General features: G+C 42.9%; 2 protein-coding genes across 2 annotated transcripts in view; one reads left to right on the top strand and one right to left on the bottom strand.

Moving 5' to 3' along the window:
- The first annotated feature begins 394 nt into the window (after window positions 1-394).
- On the top strand, window positions 395-19,496 carry NDUFV1 (NADH:ubiquinone oxidoreductase core subunit V1). Its single transcript, XM_077454716.1, has 11 exons — window positions 395-549; window positions 4,008-4,119; window positions 5,023-5,102; window positions 6,652-6,822; window positions 7,732-7,915; window positions 9,129-9,318; window positions 11,228-11,440; window positions 13,887-14,053; window positions 14,138-14,219; window positions 14,747-14,892; window positions 19,298-19,496. Exons 2-11 carry the CDS (start codon window positions 4,024-4,026, stop codon window positions 19,379-19,381), a joined length of 1,413 nt encoding a protein of 470 aa, XP_077310842.1. The 5' UTR covers window positions 395-549; window positions 4,008-4,023; the 3' UTR covers window positions 19,382-19,496.
- Window positions 19,497-19,946: 450 nt separating this feature from the next.
- The window catches only part of NUDT8 (nudix hydrolase 8), a 30,252-nt gene continuing 28,875 nt past the window's right edge, over window positions 19,947-21,323 (bottom strand). Inside the window, exon 5 of the mRNA XM_077454717.1 lies at window positions 19,947-20,456. Coding sequence (XP_077310843.1) covers window positions 20,235-20,456 — 222 coding nt within the window. The 3' untranslated portion in view covers window positions 19,947-20,234. The remainder of the gene's footprint in view (window positions 20,457-21,323) is intronic.

Below are 21,323 nucleotides of genomic sequence, written 5' to 3' on the forward strand. Positions count from 1 at the left end.
AATGTGTAACGGAAGTGACGTTTAGTCAATCGCCATCTTGCTACACCCCGCACTCATTCACAGTAAGGATACACTGAGAAGGGGAAAGCGGACATCTTGCTACACCTACTGGAGTTTGGCAGTTTACACTTATTTTTAACAGTAAAGTGAGTTTATATAGTGAAATAAAGTATTTAGAACTCCTTCTGAATGTTTAAATGTTTTATTTTAAAAAGCAGCGATCTTCTGTCAGATTTCCAAACCTGTGAGATCAGCAGGCTTGCCGCTGCTTTTAAGATTCAACATCTAACCAGTCAGACGGAGTTCTTACTACTGTATTTCACTATATAAACTCGCTGTATTGTTATAAATTAGTGTAAAATGAAAAACTCCGGTGGGTGTAACAAGATGTCCGCTTCCCCCTTCTCACTGTGCCCTTACTTTGGAGGAGTGCGAGGTGTAGCTAGATGGCGGCGACGGAACGTCACTTCCGTTACACATTTTGACGGGTCGCCGAATCTGACAAAACACCGGAAGAGGAGGAGAAGTTGCTTGTGGCCACAGCTGAAGGTGACTTTTTTTCTTACATAAACATTGTGCTTTGGGTTTTTACATTAAAAAGATGTCGTGGGGAGGGGGGGTCTCAGGGGTGGCTGGGTGAGGATTGCCAGGCGGGGGTGACACATGGCCTTTATATTCATACTGTGGGTCTTACATAACAAGGGACGCTGCCTGTGTGATTACATAAAGAATCCTACTATACATATACATAGAGAGGGAGCCAGACAGCACCAATACTGTACACACATCAGAGGGAGAAGAAGCCACATCGCGTTCCTTCCCACCATATTCCTCGTCTATAGGATCACCTATAATAGTATATGTAAACCCCAACATTGCACCAAACAGGTGTCACTGGGACAGGAAGTGGGAGAAATCTCCCCCCTGGGGACACCAACAGGAAGGAAAGCATTTCATGTCTCTAGAAACAGCCCCCTACTCTGGGCAGATTTTGTAGTGTGACTGAGCTACTAAAAATTGACTGAATTCTCTTACACTAATACTTATTCTGATTTGGAAAATGAAACAGCTGCCATAATTCTTCAATGTAAAATGATTGTTAAGCTTGGAATTATTTTTTTAACAAACCTGTTATACTTACCTGCTCTGTGTAATGGTTTTGCACAGATCCTTTTCTTCTGGGGTCCTCCGTTGTCGCTCCTGGCTCCTCCTGTTCCAGAGTTGCAGCCTCATCCCTTTAAACCGGAACACATATTAATTACACAGGTTCCGTGGCTGATTAAAGAGGGATTCCACCTACAAAAAAATATTAAAAGCCAGCAGCTATAAATACTCGGCTGTTGACTTTTAATAAATGGACACTCACCTGTCCCAGGGTCCAGCGATGTCGGCAGCCGAGGCCGTTCGTTCTCTCGGCTGCTGCTGCCGCCATTCTAGGTGAGGGAATCAGGAAGTGAAGCGTTGTGCCTTCACTTCCCGGTTCCCTACTGCGCAAGATGCGCAGCGCACTAGGAATGGTCCGCACTGTCCCTGGGACCCGTGTGTGTCCCAGCAGACAGTGCGGAGGGACAGGAAACGGCATAGACTCCATGGGAGCCTATGCCCGCAGGTGGGTGCAAATATCTTAGGTATCTGCACCCCCCCTGAAAGGTGCCAAATGTGACACCGGAGGGGGGGAGGGTTCCGGTGAGTGGAAGTTCCACTTTAGGGTGGAACCCCGCTTTAAGATGGTACGTAAACTCACTTGGTGCCTTATCTGCATTAAATTATATTCAGAATCTATGTAATTCATATGTGTTTGGGTTTAAAGGGACAAATCCTGTTCTGTGTCTGCCCCCATATCAGGACACTTACTATGAAGGCAGACATGCGGCCTTGCTCTATAGCCGGGCTGTGTGCATCCATAGACTCGCACAGCATGGCTTAGCCCTGCCCCTCCCCACTGGATTTGATTGACAGCAGCAGGAGCCAATGGCTCCCAACTGCTGCCTCTGTGTCCTGTGAGGAGAGAGAGAGCGAGAAACCAGTACCACTGCAGACCAGCACAGTGCTGGATCAAGATAGGCAATGTATTGGGGGGGGGGGGGGGGGATAAAAAAAATGTCTTGCTTTTACAACCACTTTAACCCTTGAAGTAGTCGTAAAGGCAGAATTATTATTATTTTTTTTTTTTTACCTTACTGCACTGTATACAGTAAGGTAAAAAACCTTCTGCATGCAGCTCCTCCTAAATACTTGCCTGATCTCAATCCAGCGCTGTGTACAAAAGCAGTGACTCTTCTGGCTCTCTCCCTCCTCATTGGCAATTGTCAATCACAACCAGTGGATGAGAGTGGCCAATCCCTATTCTGTGTGTCTTATGGACACACTGAGCCTGTCTCGGTAGTGAGCTTGCACAAGTGCCCCCATAGTAAGCAGTTTGCTATGGGGGCACTCTGCTGCAAAGGAGAGGAGATAGGAGCGCTGGCCGGGGACCCAAAAAGAAGAGGACCGGGGCTGCTCTGTGCAAAATCACTGCACAAAGCAGGTAAGTATGACATGTTGGGTATGTTAAAGAAAAGAAGATTTACAATAGCATTAAATGGAACCCACTCAGCTCTTGTACATTTAAAGTGGTTGTAAAGCCTAAAAAAAAATAAACCCTGTATGACAAAAGCATAATGAACTAGTATGCATCGCATACTAGCTCATTATGAAATACCTTAGATGGAAGCTGTTGTAGCGGTCCCAGAACACCGATGTGACCGGAGACACGTCTCCTAGTATTTATGGGTTCGCGGGCTCTGTAGCTGTAATTGCCCGGAGCAGCGAAGACCTCATCGCGTGGGAGCCGCCGGTCACAGCACGCTGCTTAAGAAACGGCACGAGCGGCGTTTCTTCAGTGCGCATGCACTGATCATGTTGGTGCAAGTGTACATGGTTAATATCTCCTAAACTGTGAAGGTTTTGGAGATATTTCTAGTACCTACAGGTAAGCCTTATTATAGGCTTACCTGTAGGTACAAGTGGTGTAACTAGGTTTACAACCACTTTAAAGCTGAACTAGGAGCACAAAAATGTTTAAATTAAATATACTCCGTATGCACCAAACCGAGATACTTGGTCATAACTGCTTCTCCCTGCCTGTCAGAATTAATGTACCTCTACGGCATGGCTCTGTGCTGGGATGGCGTGGCTCTTGTGTGCATGCGTGGTATCAATTAAATGGCCTGAAGAGTCCAAACCTGGAAGGAAGACCAGGAAAAGATGGAAGCAGCTGTGACCTGCGGGAACAATCATAGAGCAGCCCTGGAAGGGAGGGAAGGGTGGGGGCAATTGCTTACCAGGTTCTAGGGTTACACTGATACTACTATTTTAAGACCGCGTAACGATAATTTTTTTTTCAAGTACTCGCCGATACCGATACTTTGTTTTTAATGTCATGTGGTACTAGAATGCAGCACTGATGATGCGTGGACTGTCAGTAGTTTTTTTTATTTTTTTATTTCCAATTTTACATATAATTTTATTTTATTTTATTTTATTTTTACAGAGATTTCTTTTTTGGGGGGGGTGGGGGGAGAGTGGACGGTGTCAGTGTTTTAAAAATTTTTTTTTTTTTTTATAAGCCTTGTTTGGGGGGGGGGGGGGGGTAGAGGGGCTTTGGTGAGATATCAGGGGTCTAAACAGACCCCTGACATCTCCCTTTTGAGACAGAGAAAGGGACTGAGGACACAGCTTTTCCTCCAATCCTAATAAAGTGTAATAAACTGCAAAGGCACCCCAGAGACTCTACAACATGGCTTGCATTTTATAAAAAACATCCAGCAGTGGTAAATAATACTGCTGTTTAATGGATAGTAGGGCCTTGGTGATGGAGCTGAGTGTTCGGTTTGGAACATTTCACAAAGGGAAAGCAGTTATTTACCAATCTGTAAAATGGGCTTTGTGTTTTTGCTCTTAGACCAATTTTTTTGCAAAGTTTTAACACCACCTAACATGTCTGTTGTCCTTTTATTGCATAACAGGCCATCTCAAGTCAGGATGATGCTCTCCCTCCGGCAGATCCTTCGGGTTCCGCTCCCCTCTCCTTCACCTACTGTCGCCTTTGCTAGATTTAACTCAACAGCACCTGAGCAGGTAAGTCAGCTCTCCTTTAATAACAAAACAAAGATCAGGAATGTGCAAAGCAAGGATTACAGCAAACTATATTACATACCCTGACTTCTGTTCTGTACAAACTGAGAATGACCTTGTCATATCTGCGGAGGTTCTGACATTACACCCCTAGCAACGGTAGATCTCCCAGCAACTTTAGACCTCCCCAAAAACAGTAGACTCACCAGCGATAATACAGTGCCTTGCGAAAGTATTCGGCCCCCTTGAACTTTTCAACCTTTTGCCACATTTCAGGCTTCAAACATAAAGATATAACATTTTAATTTTTTGTGAAGAATCACCAACAAGTGGGACACAATTGTGAAGTGGAACGAAATCTATTGGATATTTTAAACTTTTTTTAGCAAATAAAAAACTGAAAAGTGGGGCGTGCAAAATTATTCGGCCCCCTTGCGTTAATACTTTGTAGAGCCACCTTTTGCTGCGATTACAGCTGCAAGTCGCTTGGGGTATGTCTCTATCAGTTTTGGAACCTTGGTTGAAAATGGCTGCTTTACACATTCCATGGTGATTGTATTAAGGTGTCTGTGCTACCTGTTTGGGTACAGTGCTTGGGGTATATACTCATTGATACTGAAGAAGCAGTTGGGAGAAGCTATGAAACATCTTCAGCATTACAGAACAAGTCTAGCTGAATGTGAACAATTACTACTAGCTATACCATGACCTGGATAAATGAGAACCTTTACAGAAGACAATAGGTGAACCTTCTATTGGCTTCTCATGTCGCTTCAGCACTGAGATCTCTATATCTACATTCCTCAATCCCCTTCTGCTAACCAGATGCGGAAATGGGGAGCTTTGGCATAACCAGGCATAGTTGGTCATTTAATACAAAAATCTCTTCCTAACTTTTCATACTAGGCACCAAAGAAGACAAAGTTTGGGCCTTTGAGCGACGAAGACAGAATTTTCACTAATCTGTATGGACGTCATGATTGGAGGTGAGCTGAATTTGTTATGTGGTTGGCCTGTCTCTACTAGATTTTCCTACTTTGTCTAATCTCTACTGGAAAAGTCATTGTCTGTTGGGATTCTGTCTTTGCTTACAAGCATGTTTATCACCCATGGTTGTCTTCTTTAATGTGTAAATCATGTCACCACAGTACTCTTCGCATTACCATTGTCTGATATAGCATGGTCTTTGAAGCCAGTCATAGATAAAACAAATCTCGGCCAGTTCAGCAGGAACCAGCAGAGATTCAATCCATCTATGGGCAGGCTTTTTATACTGAAGTCAATCCATCGATTGACTTCAGTAAAACCAGCATTTCAGGATTTTTTGCATGTTATAGCTATTGCCACCAGCTGTAATCATTTGTGTTCTGCTGACAGGAAAGGCTCCCCGCCAGCAGACCACAATTGCACTATGGGCGAAATTCCCTCATCAACACTGACTGATTGCAGGAAAGAAAATTGCATCATCTATGGCTTGCTTAACAGAGTTGAGTTTGTATGCACTGAATGGTTAGTCATACAGTGTGTTATTGCATTATATGTTCTCCAGATATTTTTGTGGATAGAGTAGGGAAGGATTTAAACCTCTCTCAGGTTTGTATTGCCATCTGTGTCCTCACTAGATACATTCACCCTCTCTATTTCTCCAGTTGATTATCTTTGCCGAGACAGAAAGTAATGGGAACACGAAAATTGCGGAGTTGTCACAGAACAAAAGTTGAGAGTAAATCTTCCAATGGAGCCACTTGTTCTGGTGACAACTGCCTAAGAGGGGAATTTTTTAACTTCGTGTTCCAGAACAGGAAGGAAAATCTTCCTATTGGTACACAGACAGCACAAAAAAACCCCAATAAGCTTTTATTTTAACTTTTGTCTGCTATATATACACTTTAAGACCCCCCTTACACAAAGGCAGTTTGCAGGTGTTCTAGCGCTAGAAATAGCACCTGTAAAGCGCCTGAAAACTGTCTCCCATGCCGCCTGAGTGCTTTCACACCCAGGCGTTGCACTTGCGTAACGTTAGAAAAAGTCCTGCAAGCAGCATCTTTGGGCAGTTTGGGAGCATTGTATATAGTGCTCCCAAAATTCCCCTGCCCATTGCAATGAATGGGCAGTGCTTCCAACCCCTTCTTTAGGGTTAAAAGTGCCCCGCTAGCGGCCAAAACAGCAGCTTAAACAGCGGTAAAGCGCCACTTTACCGCTAACGCACAGACGGCCCCAGTGTGAAAGGGGTCTAAATTTGTTAGAAAGGCAGTTTCGCTCTATACTCTGTAAAGACTTTGGAATAAATTGAAAGTAAAGTTAAAGTGGAATAAAAGACGCCCCTCCATGACACCCTACATTAATACATTAATAGTATCGTCCTCAGTCTTCTGGGTTGAATAATGCTGGACAGGAATAGATTTAGCCACGGAGACTGAGGACATCTTGTGGTGGAAATTAAGTACTGTGGGGACAGAAAGTTTAAACATTTTCCAAGTTTTGCTTTATTACAATCGCAGCCTGATTTTTACCTTTCTTCCTCTCCACTTGCAGGTTAAAAGGAGCGCAGAGCCGCGGCGACTGGTACAAGACCAAGGAAATTTTGCTGAAAGGGGTGGATTGGATATTGGGAGAGATAAAATCTTCGGGACTGAGAGGAAGAGGAGGAGCTGGCTTTCCCACTGGGCTCAAATGGAGCTTCATGAACAAGCCATCTGATGGAAGGTAAAGCGAAGTGGTCTGAAATGTGTGGATAATGCAGCAAATGTGTTTTTTGGAGATCAGTAAGTGCTGATGAGAAATCAGGGGAAAACTAAACTGCCATAACCAGATCGCACACTACCACCCTATCTGTAACTGCTGGGATGATTGTGTTTTAAATACTGACATTTTATTTAGTGTAAAAGGATAAATAGGGAAGTAACCTTGATTTCCTGCTTAAGCAGAAAGGTATAATAATGACCATTATAGTACACTAATATGGAGAGAAATGTGAAGGCTGCCTTACTGATCTCCTTCTGGACATCTTAATCACCTGGGTGATGCTGCCTCCTGCGATGTGTGGTTTAATTTTTTTCCATGATATGTGTATTGCCCTGAGTGCATGCCCTTCTTTAGGGGAGTGGGAGGGGGGTGGGGTGCTAAAACCACGGCTCAACCGTGGTTTTTAGCACACATAGGTCCCTATGTGTATACTTGTTTCAGATCTGTGACTCAATCAGGTAAGTCTGACAGCTAGTAAATTGGCATTTTTAGGAGTTAATACCAGAAACGGTAGCCTCTGTATTTCTTTTGTGAGAAGTTTAAAGCAATTGAATAACTACAGGAAAAACTCATACATAACAGTGTAAAGTGAAAACTATTTACTTGCGTTTTTTTTGTACAGTTTTGGAAGAAAGAAAAAAAATTTTGACTGAGATATTGGTCTGTAGATGATGCCTGTTTTAGATAACACCCTGGGTACTTGGCATAGTAAGGATTACACACCGTGCACTGTAATTCTGCACTAAGACATCCAGTTATTTTGTTCAGAGTATTTAAATTAAGCTGCTTTCTCAGGTGTCTTATGCTTTATGCTTATGATGTCTTCTCTTGATAAAGCGAATGCAAGTCTCCATCTCCTTCACATTTCAGGCCTAAGTATCTAGTAGTCAATGCTGACGAAGGAGAACCAGGAACCTGCAAGGACCGTGAGATTATGCGACATGACCCCCACAAGCTGGTGGAGGGTTGTCTGGTGGCTGGCCACAGTATGGGCGCACGAGCTGCTTATATTTACATCCGTGGAGAGTTCTACAATGAGGCATCCAACCTCCAGGTACTTGCCTGTCCTTACAAGCCCTTTATATATCTTTCACCAATATTTCTGCAGTATGGACACTCTATGGTGTCTTTACATCTGTTAGCTATTTATGCTGCATTGAAAAACTTGCATATCAAAGTGCTAATTGACTTCCCTTTTACATAGCAGACACATACTGCCAAGAATAGTCTCCTTTTATAGGGGCCTGATAGAAACAGGAGAAAGGGGAAAATAATGCATAGAAATGGCAGTCTGTATAGAAAAATGGTGACCGAGACCTGCCAAAAGTTTGCAAACAAGACTAGAATGCTTTTTCTTGGATTGCATCATCTCAATTCTGTGTTTTAGGCAGAGTTCACACTGTGTGCAGCACGGGTCACAGCAGCGGATCTGGTGCATCCTCGTTCACTGTTTCAGGCCTGAATTATTGGCTGAATTCGCACCTTAAACTAAGCCAAAGATGCACAGGTCACACTCTCCTGTTATGCAAATTGGATATGGGAAAACCTGATCCAATTTGCAATAGTGTGAACCCAGCCTTGGAGCAAATGCAGAATAAATTAAAAACCATAAATATGTTGTTTCTGTTATAACTTCTGTATACCTCCTTGTTGCTGCTCTTTTAACCACTTGTCGCCCACCCACCATCAAATGACAGAGGGACGGTGCGGCTCTTCTTCTCTTGCAGCTCTTTAACCATGTGATCAGCTGTGCCCAATCACAGCCGGTCACATGTAAATATGGAAGTGCCAGTAATAGGCTCTCCTCGCCTCACACTGACAGAGTGTGTGGCAAGAAGTGCTGATAAGTAGCATCTCCTTGCAGGGGAGAACAGGGCAGATAATCAGGTCACTGATCATCAGTGCCCTGATTACTGTGAAGTGCCACCAGTCAGTGCCTATCAGTGACACAAATCAATGCCCATTAGTGCTGCCTTTCAGTGTCCATCAGTGCGCCATACTAGTACCACCTCATCAGTGCAGCCTATCACTGCTGCCTCAAAGCTCTATTTATGTGAAGAAAATTATTAAAAATTAATTTGGGTACAGTGTTGCATGACCATGCAATCATCATTCAAAGTGCGACAGCGCTGAAAGCTGAAAAATGGCCTGGGCAGGAAGGGGGTGAAAGTTACCTGTATTGAAGTGGTTAAACTTGTATGCATAGTCTGATATACATTAGCATTATGTGCTGTTGCTTCTAAACTCACTGTTCTGCATTGGAACAGGTGGCCATCCATGAGGCGTATGAGGCAGGACTTATCGGAAAGAATGCTTGCGGCTCTGGGTTCGACTTTGATGTGTTTGTGGTAAGAGGAGCCGGGGCATACATCTGTGGTGAAGAAACGGCGTTGATCGAGAGTATTGAGGGGAAGCAGGGGAAGCCCCGTCTCAAACCCCCATTTCCCGCTGACGTTGGTAAGTACTGGTTTGCTTATCATTACCATCTAGAAATGGCACATTCTGCTTGCATGTGCTGTGCACAAGAACTAGTCGCTGCATACAATGAGGTTCTTTCCAATAGAAGACACTCACAATGCAATGATTAAAAGAGAAGTGTGAGTTTGGATTTTTTTCAATATTAATACTTGCCTAGGTGGATGCAGCATCGGTCCGATGCTGTATCTGTCCCCTGGAGTCTCTGTACTGAGAACTGAGAACCGAGCCATCGAGCACTGCCGATGGCTCGGTTCTCTCCGCTGGCTGTCAATCACCAGCTCTCCGCTCTGTCCCCCACGCTCATTGGAGCACTGAGGTGTGGAGGGGTGGGTAGCGGCAGTTTCAGCCTCTCAGCGGCTCATACACTCACTACTTTACATTGTAGCAAAGTGTAATTTATTTCGTTTTGTCACATGAAAAGATATAATAAAATATTTACACAAATGTGAGGGGTGTAATCACTCTTGTAATATACTGTATATGCAGTAAAGCATGTTTGTCATGACCTCTGCATTGTGTAAAAAGGCTGTTTGAGCCTGTCTTTTCTGATCCTCCCCTTCTTTTACTGTCCCCAATCCATCACCTGATAGTACAAAGACTTGGAGGCACATGCTCAGTTTGGTGTGAATTGCTAGAGAGTTTTTTTTTGGGAGAGTGCATGTGACCAGCACGGGGGCAATCGTCACTGTCCAAACAGGGTCAGGGGTTATGCAGCCTCCTAGAACAATGAAAACGTCTACAGGCTTTCGGCCGGACACTGATAGAAGACTGCTATATACTGCTGATAAGAAAATGTATTTAGCAGTTTATATTTACTAAAATAATTACATTCCATGTTCTGTGTACTGTGGCAGACCAGATATAGTGAATTCAGGGTTTAGTAAAACTTTTAACGCTAATTAGGGGCCCCTAATACTGGCAAACTTCATGACAGTTGAGGCCACTTAAACTGTGGAGCTTGTGGCTTGTCATAGCTTATGTTACTGGTTGCATATTGTAGGGGTAGCTAAACATTTTTTCTTAGTTTTAATACAGCTTGTGGATGGTGATTGTGGAAACCATGGTCTACATTTGAGATAAATTTGCCTAACAATGTGTTTTCCAAAAATATGAGAACATGGGTTGGGGGCATCCATTGACTCTTCCCCAAATGGTAACCTGTTTTTAGTTGGGCAACAGGGTTTAAGATGACTTCTGACCACGTTACTGCTTGCTGTTGCTCAGCAGTACAGGTTTTTAGTGTCTTACACCTAGGTTATGTACTGTCATGATTAGGCTTTGGATACAAGTGGTTTCTGAATGACAAGTCAGCCATAAATTCACTTGTAATGTTCAGCTTTTTAGTTTTGTTTTATTTACTAGAACCAGTCATGACTGGGCTGATTTAAAATACTGCTTGTTACATAATTTTTAATTTTTTTTTTTTAAATAAAATGCAAAAATTTTTTTTGGCGTGTGGCTATCCAGAACTTCTTCTGGTTTTAATTGGACAAATAGAGAGGGTGAATCTTCCTAAGAGGGACATAGGTGACAATAAAAACCTGACAAGTGTTCTAATTCCTCTTCACTCTGTCTAAAACTACAAAGTTTTACCTTTTAGTCATACCAAGGGTGAATATTTAGATTCCTGCATAAACATAGCCTGGTTCTCTTTAACCTAGGAGGGTGTTGTATGACGCATAAAGATGTGGGATACTAAATAAAGGCTTTGCTACATCTAATCCCACATCTCAATGACTGAAGCACTCTAAAACCTTCACTGATAGAAGCTGAAACAGCGTCTGACTCCTCTACTACTTTATTTTTTACAGTTTACTGCTAAATGCATCTAGACACTTGGTGGTAGATGGGGGATAATAAAGTTCTGGTCTCTTATTCTGCTTCGTAGGAGTCTTTGGGTGCCCAACAACTGTTGCTAATGTGGAGACCGTTTCAGTGGCACCCACCATCTGCAGACGTGGAGGCTCCTGGTTTGCCGGCTTCGGTCGGGAAAGAAATTCGGGAACTAAACTGTTCAACATCTCCGGTCACGTCAACAATCCATGTACTGTGGAGGAAGAGATGTCCATACCACTGAAAGAGCTTATAGAAAGGCACGCAGGTACTGTATAGACTACACTGAAGTGGTCAGGTACAAGCTAGATGTGGAGCATTGCTGAGGGATAAAAGTAATCCTGTGCAGAATAAGCAATGGATTCTGGATAAATGCTGTGTATACATGCCAATCCATGAGTTGAAGCCTTATTCATTGTGTTATTAAAGCATCGCCATATCTTTTGCTAATTCAAATCGCTGTCCCACTTGCTTCCTGGGTCTTAGACTTGCAGGTTTGGTCCAACCCTTCTTTTACTATTCTGATAGATTTGAACATGTACACTTTGTTCTCCTAAGCCAGGGGTCAGAAACCTTTTTCCACTTAAGAGCCGGATTCAATGTATTTGAATGCGTTCACCTGCTAATAAATGAAGATAATAAAAATCCTAACACAGTAATCATAACAGTATTTTTTATTTAGCATAACCAAAATTATACATACATGATATCAGGTAGGTAATACATCATGCATAGGCATCAATAAATTCCACGGTGATCTGGATAATAATGTAACCATCAACAGTCTATGACCACAATGTCCCTAATCCCCAGCCCTACCCTGAAACTCAGAATAGTCGCTTTTTGTTCCCTTAGTTTTGTTTTAACAGTAGAAAACAAACAGTTCAACCCCCCCCCCACCCCCCCCAACATGCCCTTTAGGAGAAGGAGGTAACCGATTCCCCCCCCCCCCCATTCTGTTAAGGGCAGAACCTCCCTCCCCCTGGGGTTTCAATGTTTATTTTAGAAACCATGGGCAATGGGATATAACTCTACATACCCTACATCCTTCTAACTTCAATATTCATTGTCAGTGCATTGTGCTCATACTCTCACCCTCTGGCAGAACTCTGCCATTTGGATTGCACTCCTAGTTATAGCTGCTAGTCTTGGCCCCTTCTTCCTCCAGTCTGTTTTTAGGAATCCACCCATCTAAACCATACCTTACTTTCTTGAATTTCCCTGGCCTCATACGTCATCCTATATAAAAGTACACCCGCATTTACTTTATACCATACTTTGCCCATATCTGTCAATTTAAAAAACTCCTCCAAGGATTTATTACACCACAAAGGGCTATTTGGGGATAGTCGTAAGGGCTCATCCTTCATCCATTGGGAACAGAGATATATTTTACCAGGAAGCATCATGATCGATCCCACCTTCCTTCCCGGGATCCCCTTCCTGTAGACCATGTTTAGTAGGGCTTCTTGCGAGGTGGCAACCGCCGCTTCCAGTAACGTAGTGGCATTGGGTGTCTGGGGAAAGAATCGCCAATGTAAAAAGGACAATTGTAATGCAAAAAAATATGAGCGCAAGTCCGGAAGGGCTTAGTAGTAGTAGATCTCAGCTTAGCTGCCAGGGGCTCTATGGCCAGGGCAAACAGGAGGGGCGATAGGGGGGCATTCCTGCCTAGTCCCCCTGGATATAGGAACGGGATCCAATATAATATCATTAACCCGTAATCTGACCATCGGATCTGTGTTAAAATTTTGCATTTAGGTGCATTGGGGGGCTTGGCCTACATGCCCAGGGCCTTTATATACTTGCATAGTTACATAGTAGGTGAGGTAAAAAAGACACAAGTCCAACCTATGAAAAGCTACTAATCCAGCATTGTACACCTAGTCTGTGTTCTGCAAAACAACATGGTAAAGGATAACAAGGTTTTTCCGAGTCTCCCTGATCCTTTGATTAACCAGGCCAAGGACCCTCAAACACCCTTGCACAGTCTCTCTGAAAGTCTGTCACGTACATACATATAAAACAAGCACATAGCTGTGAAGAAGAAACGCAATTCTTAACTTTTAACGCTGTCCATGCCACTTAAATCTGCTGATTTGCCTGATGATATGCTGGGAAATGGACAGTTCCAGGAATGCTGATCTCCTGGGTTCTCTGCAACTTTGACTAGTTCATCTTTCTAATCTTTATATCATTACTACATCCTATAGTGTTGTGGAGATCAACAGAGGAAATCAGTGAGAACTGCAGGGGACCACAGAGAACAACACTCCCTGAAGTGGGTTGTTTTCCTAGTGGACTTCTGAGTATAATTTTTCAGCAACGGAGTGGATTTTAGTGACATGAACAGTGAGAAAGATAAGTATTCTATTTCTTCTTTACAGGTATGTACTTGCATTGTACACATGTGAATTTCGCATTTGTAGAAAACTGTAGGCTGCTAATAACTCCTTGATCATTTTGGATTAAATTATTCATCTCTATTATATCATCTATTCAACTCCTGCAGTCTCCTGGAAACCTTCAATACTAAGCAGGAAGCTTATTCAGGTTAGATTAAGACGCTGTGGTCCTGGCTGAAGGCATTCTTGAGCCTTGCTCACCCAGGGGAGCCCCAGTGATTCCAACAGAGATGCCTTGTCATTTATCCTTGGATTGTGTTGCCCAAGTCACGTGATGCTCCTGGTGACTTCTGTCTCTCGTTCTTGCAGGTGGTGTCACTGGTGGCTGGGACAATCTGCTGGGTGTCATTCCTGGAGGCTCCTCCACTCCAATCATCCCTCGCTCTGTATGTGATGATGTCCTCATGGACTTCGATGCTCTTGTTCAGGCCCAGACTGGTCTTGGCACAGCTGCACTCATTGTCATGGATAAATCGGTAAGTACAGTTGTCTAATGAGTCCTATACCATTGTTAGTATGACCCGAAAATGCCGTTCTCTGACTCCATTCTTCCATTACAGACAGACATTGTTCGCGCTATTGCCCGTCTTATAGAATTCTATAAGCATGAGAGCTGTGGTCAGTGCACACCATGCAGGGAAGGTATGCTTTACTCCTAGAGGCACACGTCTTAGTGTGTGTGTTCTCACTTCTATATTGGTGTATTAGTCTTTAGGCCTCTACTGATTTATCTGGCCCAAAAAACGTATGCTAAGTATTCACACTAAACTAAAGTTAACCCATTTTAATGCCAATATCATATGACATTTGTTTTGCACTGAAATTCAATGTGTGTATAAATTGAAAAGGCAGACAATCTGAATAAGTTTCTTACAGAAGCTCTGCCTGCTGCATAAATTTGAGGGTCCTTAACTAAGATACCAGTGTGGTAATTATGCCAGAAAATTGGCACTTCCAGCATTATTGGATCCTCACGCTGTTAGGCCAACCTCTGCACTACCCCCAATCCCCTTTCCCAGTGCATGAGGGCGTTTCTTCTGGAAGTATAAAAATTATCCAAGTTCAGCCCAGAAAGTTGCTGCATGGTAAATGCACACCATTGCAGCACAAAGCAGAGCACTGTGTTGTCCTTATTTCTTACAGAGATCTTTTTCTTTGGTCTTCCACAGGGGTTGACTGGATGAACAAAATGATGTGGAGGATGTGCCAAGGAAATGCACAAGAGGCAGAGATAGACATGTTGTGGGAGATCAGCAAACAAATAGAAGGCCACACAATCTGTGCTTTAGGAGATGGCGCGGCTTGGCCTGTGCAGGTAAATATTTCTCATTGTGTAGTAGAATTTCTGTTGGACTTCTGCGTGGAAGAGGAGGGAGATACAGTAATACTGAAGTAGTTCTTCTTAGACAACAAAGGTGTTTTTGTATTTTGGAAGTTGCATATTAAAAGTGGAGTACCCCAAAATTAGAAGTTCCCCTTTAAGGGCTCCTGTTTGTGAAACAGAGCTTTTGGGGAGAGGGGCCTTAGGCGATCAGAAGTGGAGGTTCTCCCTCCTGAAGTCTTTTGGGACGCATTACAGGTCCTATAAGACTTCAGGACCAGTCACAGCTTGCAGCGCCAATTGTGCATGCGCAGTGGGCACCCGGCTGTGAAGTCGCAAGCTGTCACAGCCAGGTACCATCGAGGGAGGACACGGGGAGAACACACCGCGGGGGAGTGCACCGCTGGATAGTGGGACAGGTGAGTGGCTGTTTATTAAAAAAAAAAAAAAAAAAAAACAGCAGCTACACTTTTGTAGCTGCTGACTTTTAATAAACAAAAATATGACTGGAACTTTTGCTTTAAGACCTGTTGTGCTTCTACATAAATTACCTGCATTCTTGGAAGTCATATTAAACCCTCAGGTATTTTTTAAGCACCATCAGCAGTTGATTTAATTACTTATTGTGTTTGCAGCTTTATCTTTTACTGCTTGCCTGTGTTGCAGTTGAAAGGCTAACTCAATCATTTGCCACATTTTACATATTAACCTGTGTTTAGGGTGTAACATGATGCAAATGGGGCCCCTTCACCCCCAAACTGCCACAGCAATAGGCATACTTGCAGTTCTCATTGGAACACGCGAATGTTGATCACGGGACTTGTAGTTCATTGACACTTCCTCCAGCTCTCCAACTGAAAGTCCGTACATCAGTACAGATATAGAGCTGGAAGTCTGATTCTGCAGGGGCCTGACATTGCACCCATGATCCAGCGATTGTGGGTGCAATGTTTTTCAGGCTTCTATGCCCATTTTTTTGCTGTAAATAAATAAATAAATAAATATATATATATATATATATATATATATATATATATATATATATATATATATATATATATATATATATATATATATACGCATTTATAATTTTTCCATATAAAGTTACTTTTCTTGGAGCTTCCTATGGAGCCACCCTTGCCTGCAGGGACTAGAATTGTGTCTCTGTACACTGTGTGCATTTTATAGAAACAGCTCAATAGCCTAGGGTGGCAAGGCCCTCCCCTGCTCCTCCTCCTTTATTCAAGCTAACTGGCTGTAGACTGCACTGTCAACTCATTCCTGTGAATATTGGAAGTTCAGGGAAGCAGCATTGAATGTTGTAAATTGCAAATATATTAAAAAGTGCCTTGATTAATAAAGCATAATATATGCAAAACATTTGTGTGCAAAACAAACCTAAAAGTGCTAACCTGCTCAATAATCTACTATTATAGTGTGTTGCAGACAGAGTCTAAAGGACTGAGAGTGATTAGTCATTCTTAAAGACTATATATGCAGCTCTGTGGAGATCAGCGCACGGGAGTGCTTGAATTAGAGTGCAGAAGCTGTATGCAATTAGACTTTTTATCCATTTGATTTACTTATTGTATTGGGAATTAGCAATTTATGCACGGAAGGTATATATTCAGGAATCTTAATTTTTCATTTGATATCTAATTACTAGGAGGATATATTTAACGGTTAATTGGTCTATGTAAATCACATTTATTTACCTACACGGTCATTTATTTTTACATTTTCGCACTTACAATTTTGTATTTACACTGGTATTTCTTAATATTCATTATTATTGATTTTCATGGTACATATTGAGGATTGATTTTAGCGTACTAATAATTTATATTCTTTATTCATATTTACACAAGTGAGGGATCACTGTTTTTTTTTTTTTGGTGCAGCTTTTATCATTAATTTTCTATTTATATATAATATTTATCAATTTTGGGGAATTTGAGTATTTTTGCCGCACCAGCGCTTGAGTACTTTGTATTTTAGTATTGAATGTTGTAAATTGCAAATATATTAAAAAGTGCCTTAATTAATAAAGCATAATATATGCGAAAACATTTTGTGTACAAAACAAAGCAATCCTAAAAGTGCTAACCGTGCTCAAAAATCTACTATTATATGTATATAAATATGTACATATAGAAGTTGTATATGGACTAAAAACACAATCTGTAGATTCACAAATCTTAAAGTACTGCGAGTAAATGTCCCCAAGTGCAGAAAAGGCACCTGCAATCCTTCACCAAATGTGCAGGATTTGATTGCTTTGTTTTGTACATGGGTTTTTGCATATATTATGCCTTATTAAGGTACCTTTTTGTATGTATTTATGCCATATAGTACTTTATTTGGGTTGGAGCTCTGCACCTTGTTTTTGAGTTGTTGTTTTAGAAGGTTGGCATGTCACCATTTTGTGCTAGCCACTAGTCTCTAGAAGGTGTTTTAGAAGTTTGCAGATGAAATACGGACATACATGCATTCCTATGGGATAGCGGGTGTCTGCGGATAAACATCTGCAGACACCCGCTATCGTCCGCCTCTGCAATTGTCCGATCCTGCAGACGGAGGAAAATCCTATTTTTCTATCCGTCTGCAGAGCGGATTGGATGAACACAGACAGACGGTCCGTGCTCATCCGATCCCCCATAGAGGAGAGCGGAGAGCTGACAGGGCGGTCCCTGCACAGTGTGCAGAGACCGCCCTGTCCGCCGCCGGCTCAGTGGGGACAACAGAGCGATCCCCGCTGAGCATACGGATCATTACTGATCCGTCCCGTGTGAAAGGGGCCTTATCCTAATGCATTGTCTGCCTTAATAATAAAAAAAAAAAAAGTCCCCACTACTTCTCCTACCCACACGTATCCCTAAACACTTACCTCCTGTCACCGCTCCAGCTCTGTCTTGCCTGAAGCACTGCTCCTCTCAGAGGAAACACAGAGCAGCGGAAGCCATAAGCTGCTGTCAGTCAAACTCCTGTGAGGAGGGAGCAGAGGCGTGGCTTACCAGCACTGTATGTCTCTGTGGATGCATACAGTCCGGCTGGGGAGCATCGGGCTTGCAGCCAAGGCACTCAGCCAATTTTGCCAAGGCCAGTGATCTCCAAACTGTGTGGGCCGCATGTGGCCCTTCGCTTGCCTTTATCCAGCCCTTGGGCCACTATTCCTTCCACAGACATAAGGCACTGGTCCTCCCGCTTACAACAACAAGGCACCATTCCTTCCACTAACACCCAATAGTGGAGAACTATTCCTCCCACTAACGGCAACAATTATCACTATTGCTTACATTGACACAATGAGGCTTTATTCTCCCCAATGATGGGGCAGTATTCCTTCCAGTGACACCAACAATAGTGCACTATTCATTCCGCTGACACAAATGGGACACTGTTACTTCCCCCTAACATCAATGGCCCCAGGTGCTATGTACATTTTCTACTCCCATTGACCACCAAGCCTGGGGCGTTGTTTCCCTCCACTAAAACTGGAGCATTTTCTGGCGCCCTAAAATCTAAAGGACAAAAATTGGCCTTTTGCTTAGAAAGTTTAGTGACTCCTGGCCTAGGCAATTCTGGCAGAAGTGGGATTTAGCAAAAGAAATTGTCCAAAAGTTGAAAAGGAGGGGAGGCAGAAAAGCAGAATCTCCCTTTAGAGGTTAAGTTCTGTTTTAAGTCGGCCACAAGCAGGCAACCAGAATTTTTGGCAAGAGGTCAGGCATTCCTCTGTGGTCATTACTTCTCCCATACTTACTTTGTGACAGTTTAAAGAGACGAATTGCTAACCTTAAAGTTCTGGTTGCCTTTTCAGGTTGTTGACACAAACTCAGCAGTCTGCATTCTTGTTCTAAGTCAACAAATCTTATTAACAAAGTCGTAGAGTCAGCTGCAGAATGAAAATCTGGCAATAACGGCCTCCATGATTTGCTTAGGAAAGGTTTTCTTGTAAAACCAATTTATCAACTTCACATGTTAGAATTTGTGGCTGGAAATGCTTTCAAATGCTGCTTCCTACCCTCACTCTGCAGGGGTCTGTTTTAGCAGAGCTGAGTAATGGCCACACCCCTCAGAACAAGTGTCCTCATACAGACTTGTATTGCAAAGTAAGAAAGGGTGTATGTCTGACTAGCTTTGTTATTGAGAACTGATTGCACTAGGCCTTGTTTGTCTTACAGTGCGCTGTCATAATTAGTAACTGTTCTAACAGGAAAATAGACGTTTTAGTGCAATGTCTAATTATTTGACTTTAAAGGGGGCTCATCTATTGACGTGTTTGTGGTTTCAAAGCTAAACTCAGCAGAGAGACTTTTGGCATGCAGACATAACTAAAATGTTGTTTTTTGGTGTATGGCTGACTTGGATATTCTGTGTAATCATCCCTTTCTTCTTTTAGGGTTTGATTCGTCATTTTCGCCCAGAGCTGGAGGAGAGGATAAGACGGTTCCATGCATCCAATAGACAGCAGGCCAGCAACTAAGTGTAATACAGCTGCTGCTTTGAAATAGCCAGATACGCATTATTTATCAGAGAAGAATGCTGGCTTTTGCCCCTTGTGTTGATACGCGTTAATAAACCAGAACTTTCTAAGCTGACCTGTCTTATTGATGTTTTTGTAAATCCCTAAGTAGGAAAAGATTTGTGTATGAGCAGACTTAGAGAAGTCCAGCCTGAGCTCGTTTGGCTGGGCTTCTCCTATGGGTCACAGGAGTGCAATTAGTTTTGCACGCCTGTGACCCGTTTTCAGCAGAGAGTGGTCTGAAGTCCGCTCTCTGATTCCAGCGACGTCAGCAGTCTAGGCTCCACGTTATCATGACAATAAAGTCTGGATCCGACAGATGCCTGAGACGGCTGCTATCTACCCCTCCACAGCTTAGCGCTCCAATGAGCAGAGGAAAGCTGTTGACAGGCAGGCAGCAACTCGCCGCTCGGGGAGCTGTGAGAACCGAGCCATCGGCGGTGTTCGATGGCTCAGCTCTTATTACAGAGGCTGCATCCACCTATGCGAGTATGATGGGTTAAAAAAAAACATGCCTCTCTTTTTTTTTAACAAAAGTGAACTTTATTCGAACAAAGAAAAAACATACAGGTCAGCTCAAGGCATACATTCCGTCAATAAAATATCCATGTACATACATCAATCAGGATACAAATCACTAGATAATGGGCATATGCAAGCACCAAATTGAATGGTGTTTGGTAAGGGGAATGGGGGGGGGGGGGTACCTCTCTTTTAATTGCAAAGTGTAGAACAATAATAATAAAAAAAAAAAAAATTATTATTGTGGGAATCAACTAACAGTACTGTAATGTACTGTCCCAATTCTGATATGTTATCGTGACCGAGAGCCACTGAGGACGCTTCTATAGCTTCCAGGGAAGAGCAGTGAGAGAGCAGAGTCTGTCATTATGGCGGTGAGGCCCCACACCTTGTGTCCCGGTAGGCGAAAAACTGGTAGCGTATAGCCATATCGGCCACGCTGGCGGAAACAGGTGTATCCCTGGGAAGAGCTTGTACAGGCCAGAGAAAGGGGAAGGGTGAGGAGAGACTCCACCTAAGAAAAGAGAATAAAACATATGAAAAATCCAAAAAACATACGCCAAAACAGAACAGTGAAATGCAAAAAATTTTTTAACTTCTGCTTAGATTTTTCCTGTATAACCAGAATAGTGAAAGAAATATCAAATGTGGCACAGTCATTTTTATGGGGGATGTGAGACACAAATACTGTGGAAGCATTGATTTGCAAAGGGGCTATCATGGGAGTGATCTCTAGCACTCGCATGCTTTTCTAGCCTATAACTGTCTCCTGAAGCACGTCTCACAAATCGCTGATCATTTTCTGTAGCATGTTTGCAGCCTCTTCTTATAGTATACCTTTAGTCTCCAACCATCTCCTGATGATGTCTGCAGTGTCTTGAGTTTTGTTGCATTACATTAAAATTATGTTTAGTCCAGGCTTTAGGATGAAGATGTGTATAAGCTTAAACCCACAAAATGATGCTTACACGGGGCTCCCACCCCATATCACAGCAAGGATGATGACGTACGACTGGACCAGAATAAGGAAGTTCATAGCCAGTAAGACAATAGCTGCCCTAACTCAGTTTTTTTGTCCGTCGGACTAGCATAAACACGAGCGGATTTCTCGATAGGAGCTGCGTTCCGGCGGAGTTCCAGCGACAAAATTTGAACCATGTTCCATTTCTAAAGTCCTTCAGATTTTTTTGACAGAAAAGGTCCGATGGAGCCCACATCCGATTGAATTGTCAGACCTTTGCTGTCAAAGTCCGGTCTTGTGTACGCAGCATAAGAATCCAAGCAACATCACATCGGAGGAAGAGGAGATTATAACGTTCCCTATATTTGGAATTACAGGATAGAATCATGAGCAAACATGGTGGTTGGAGCTAGGGGAAGG

This window comes from Lithobates pipiens, unplaced genomic scaffold (genome assembly GCF_037356315.1).
Source record: "Lithobates pipiens isolate NorthernLeopardFrog02 unplaced genomic scaffold, aLitPip1_a1.2 Scaffold_25, whole genome shotgun sequence".
Classification (NCBI taxonomy): domain Eukaryota; kingdom Metazoa; phylum Chordata; class Amphibia; order Anura; family Ranidae; genus Lithobates; species Lithobates pipiens.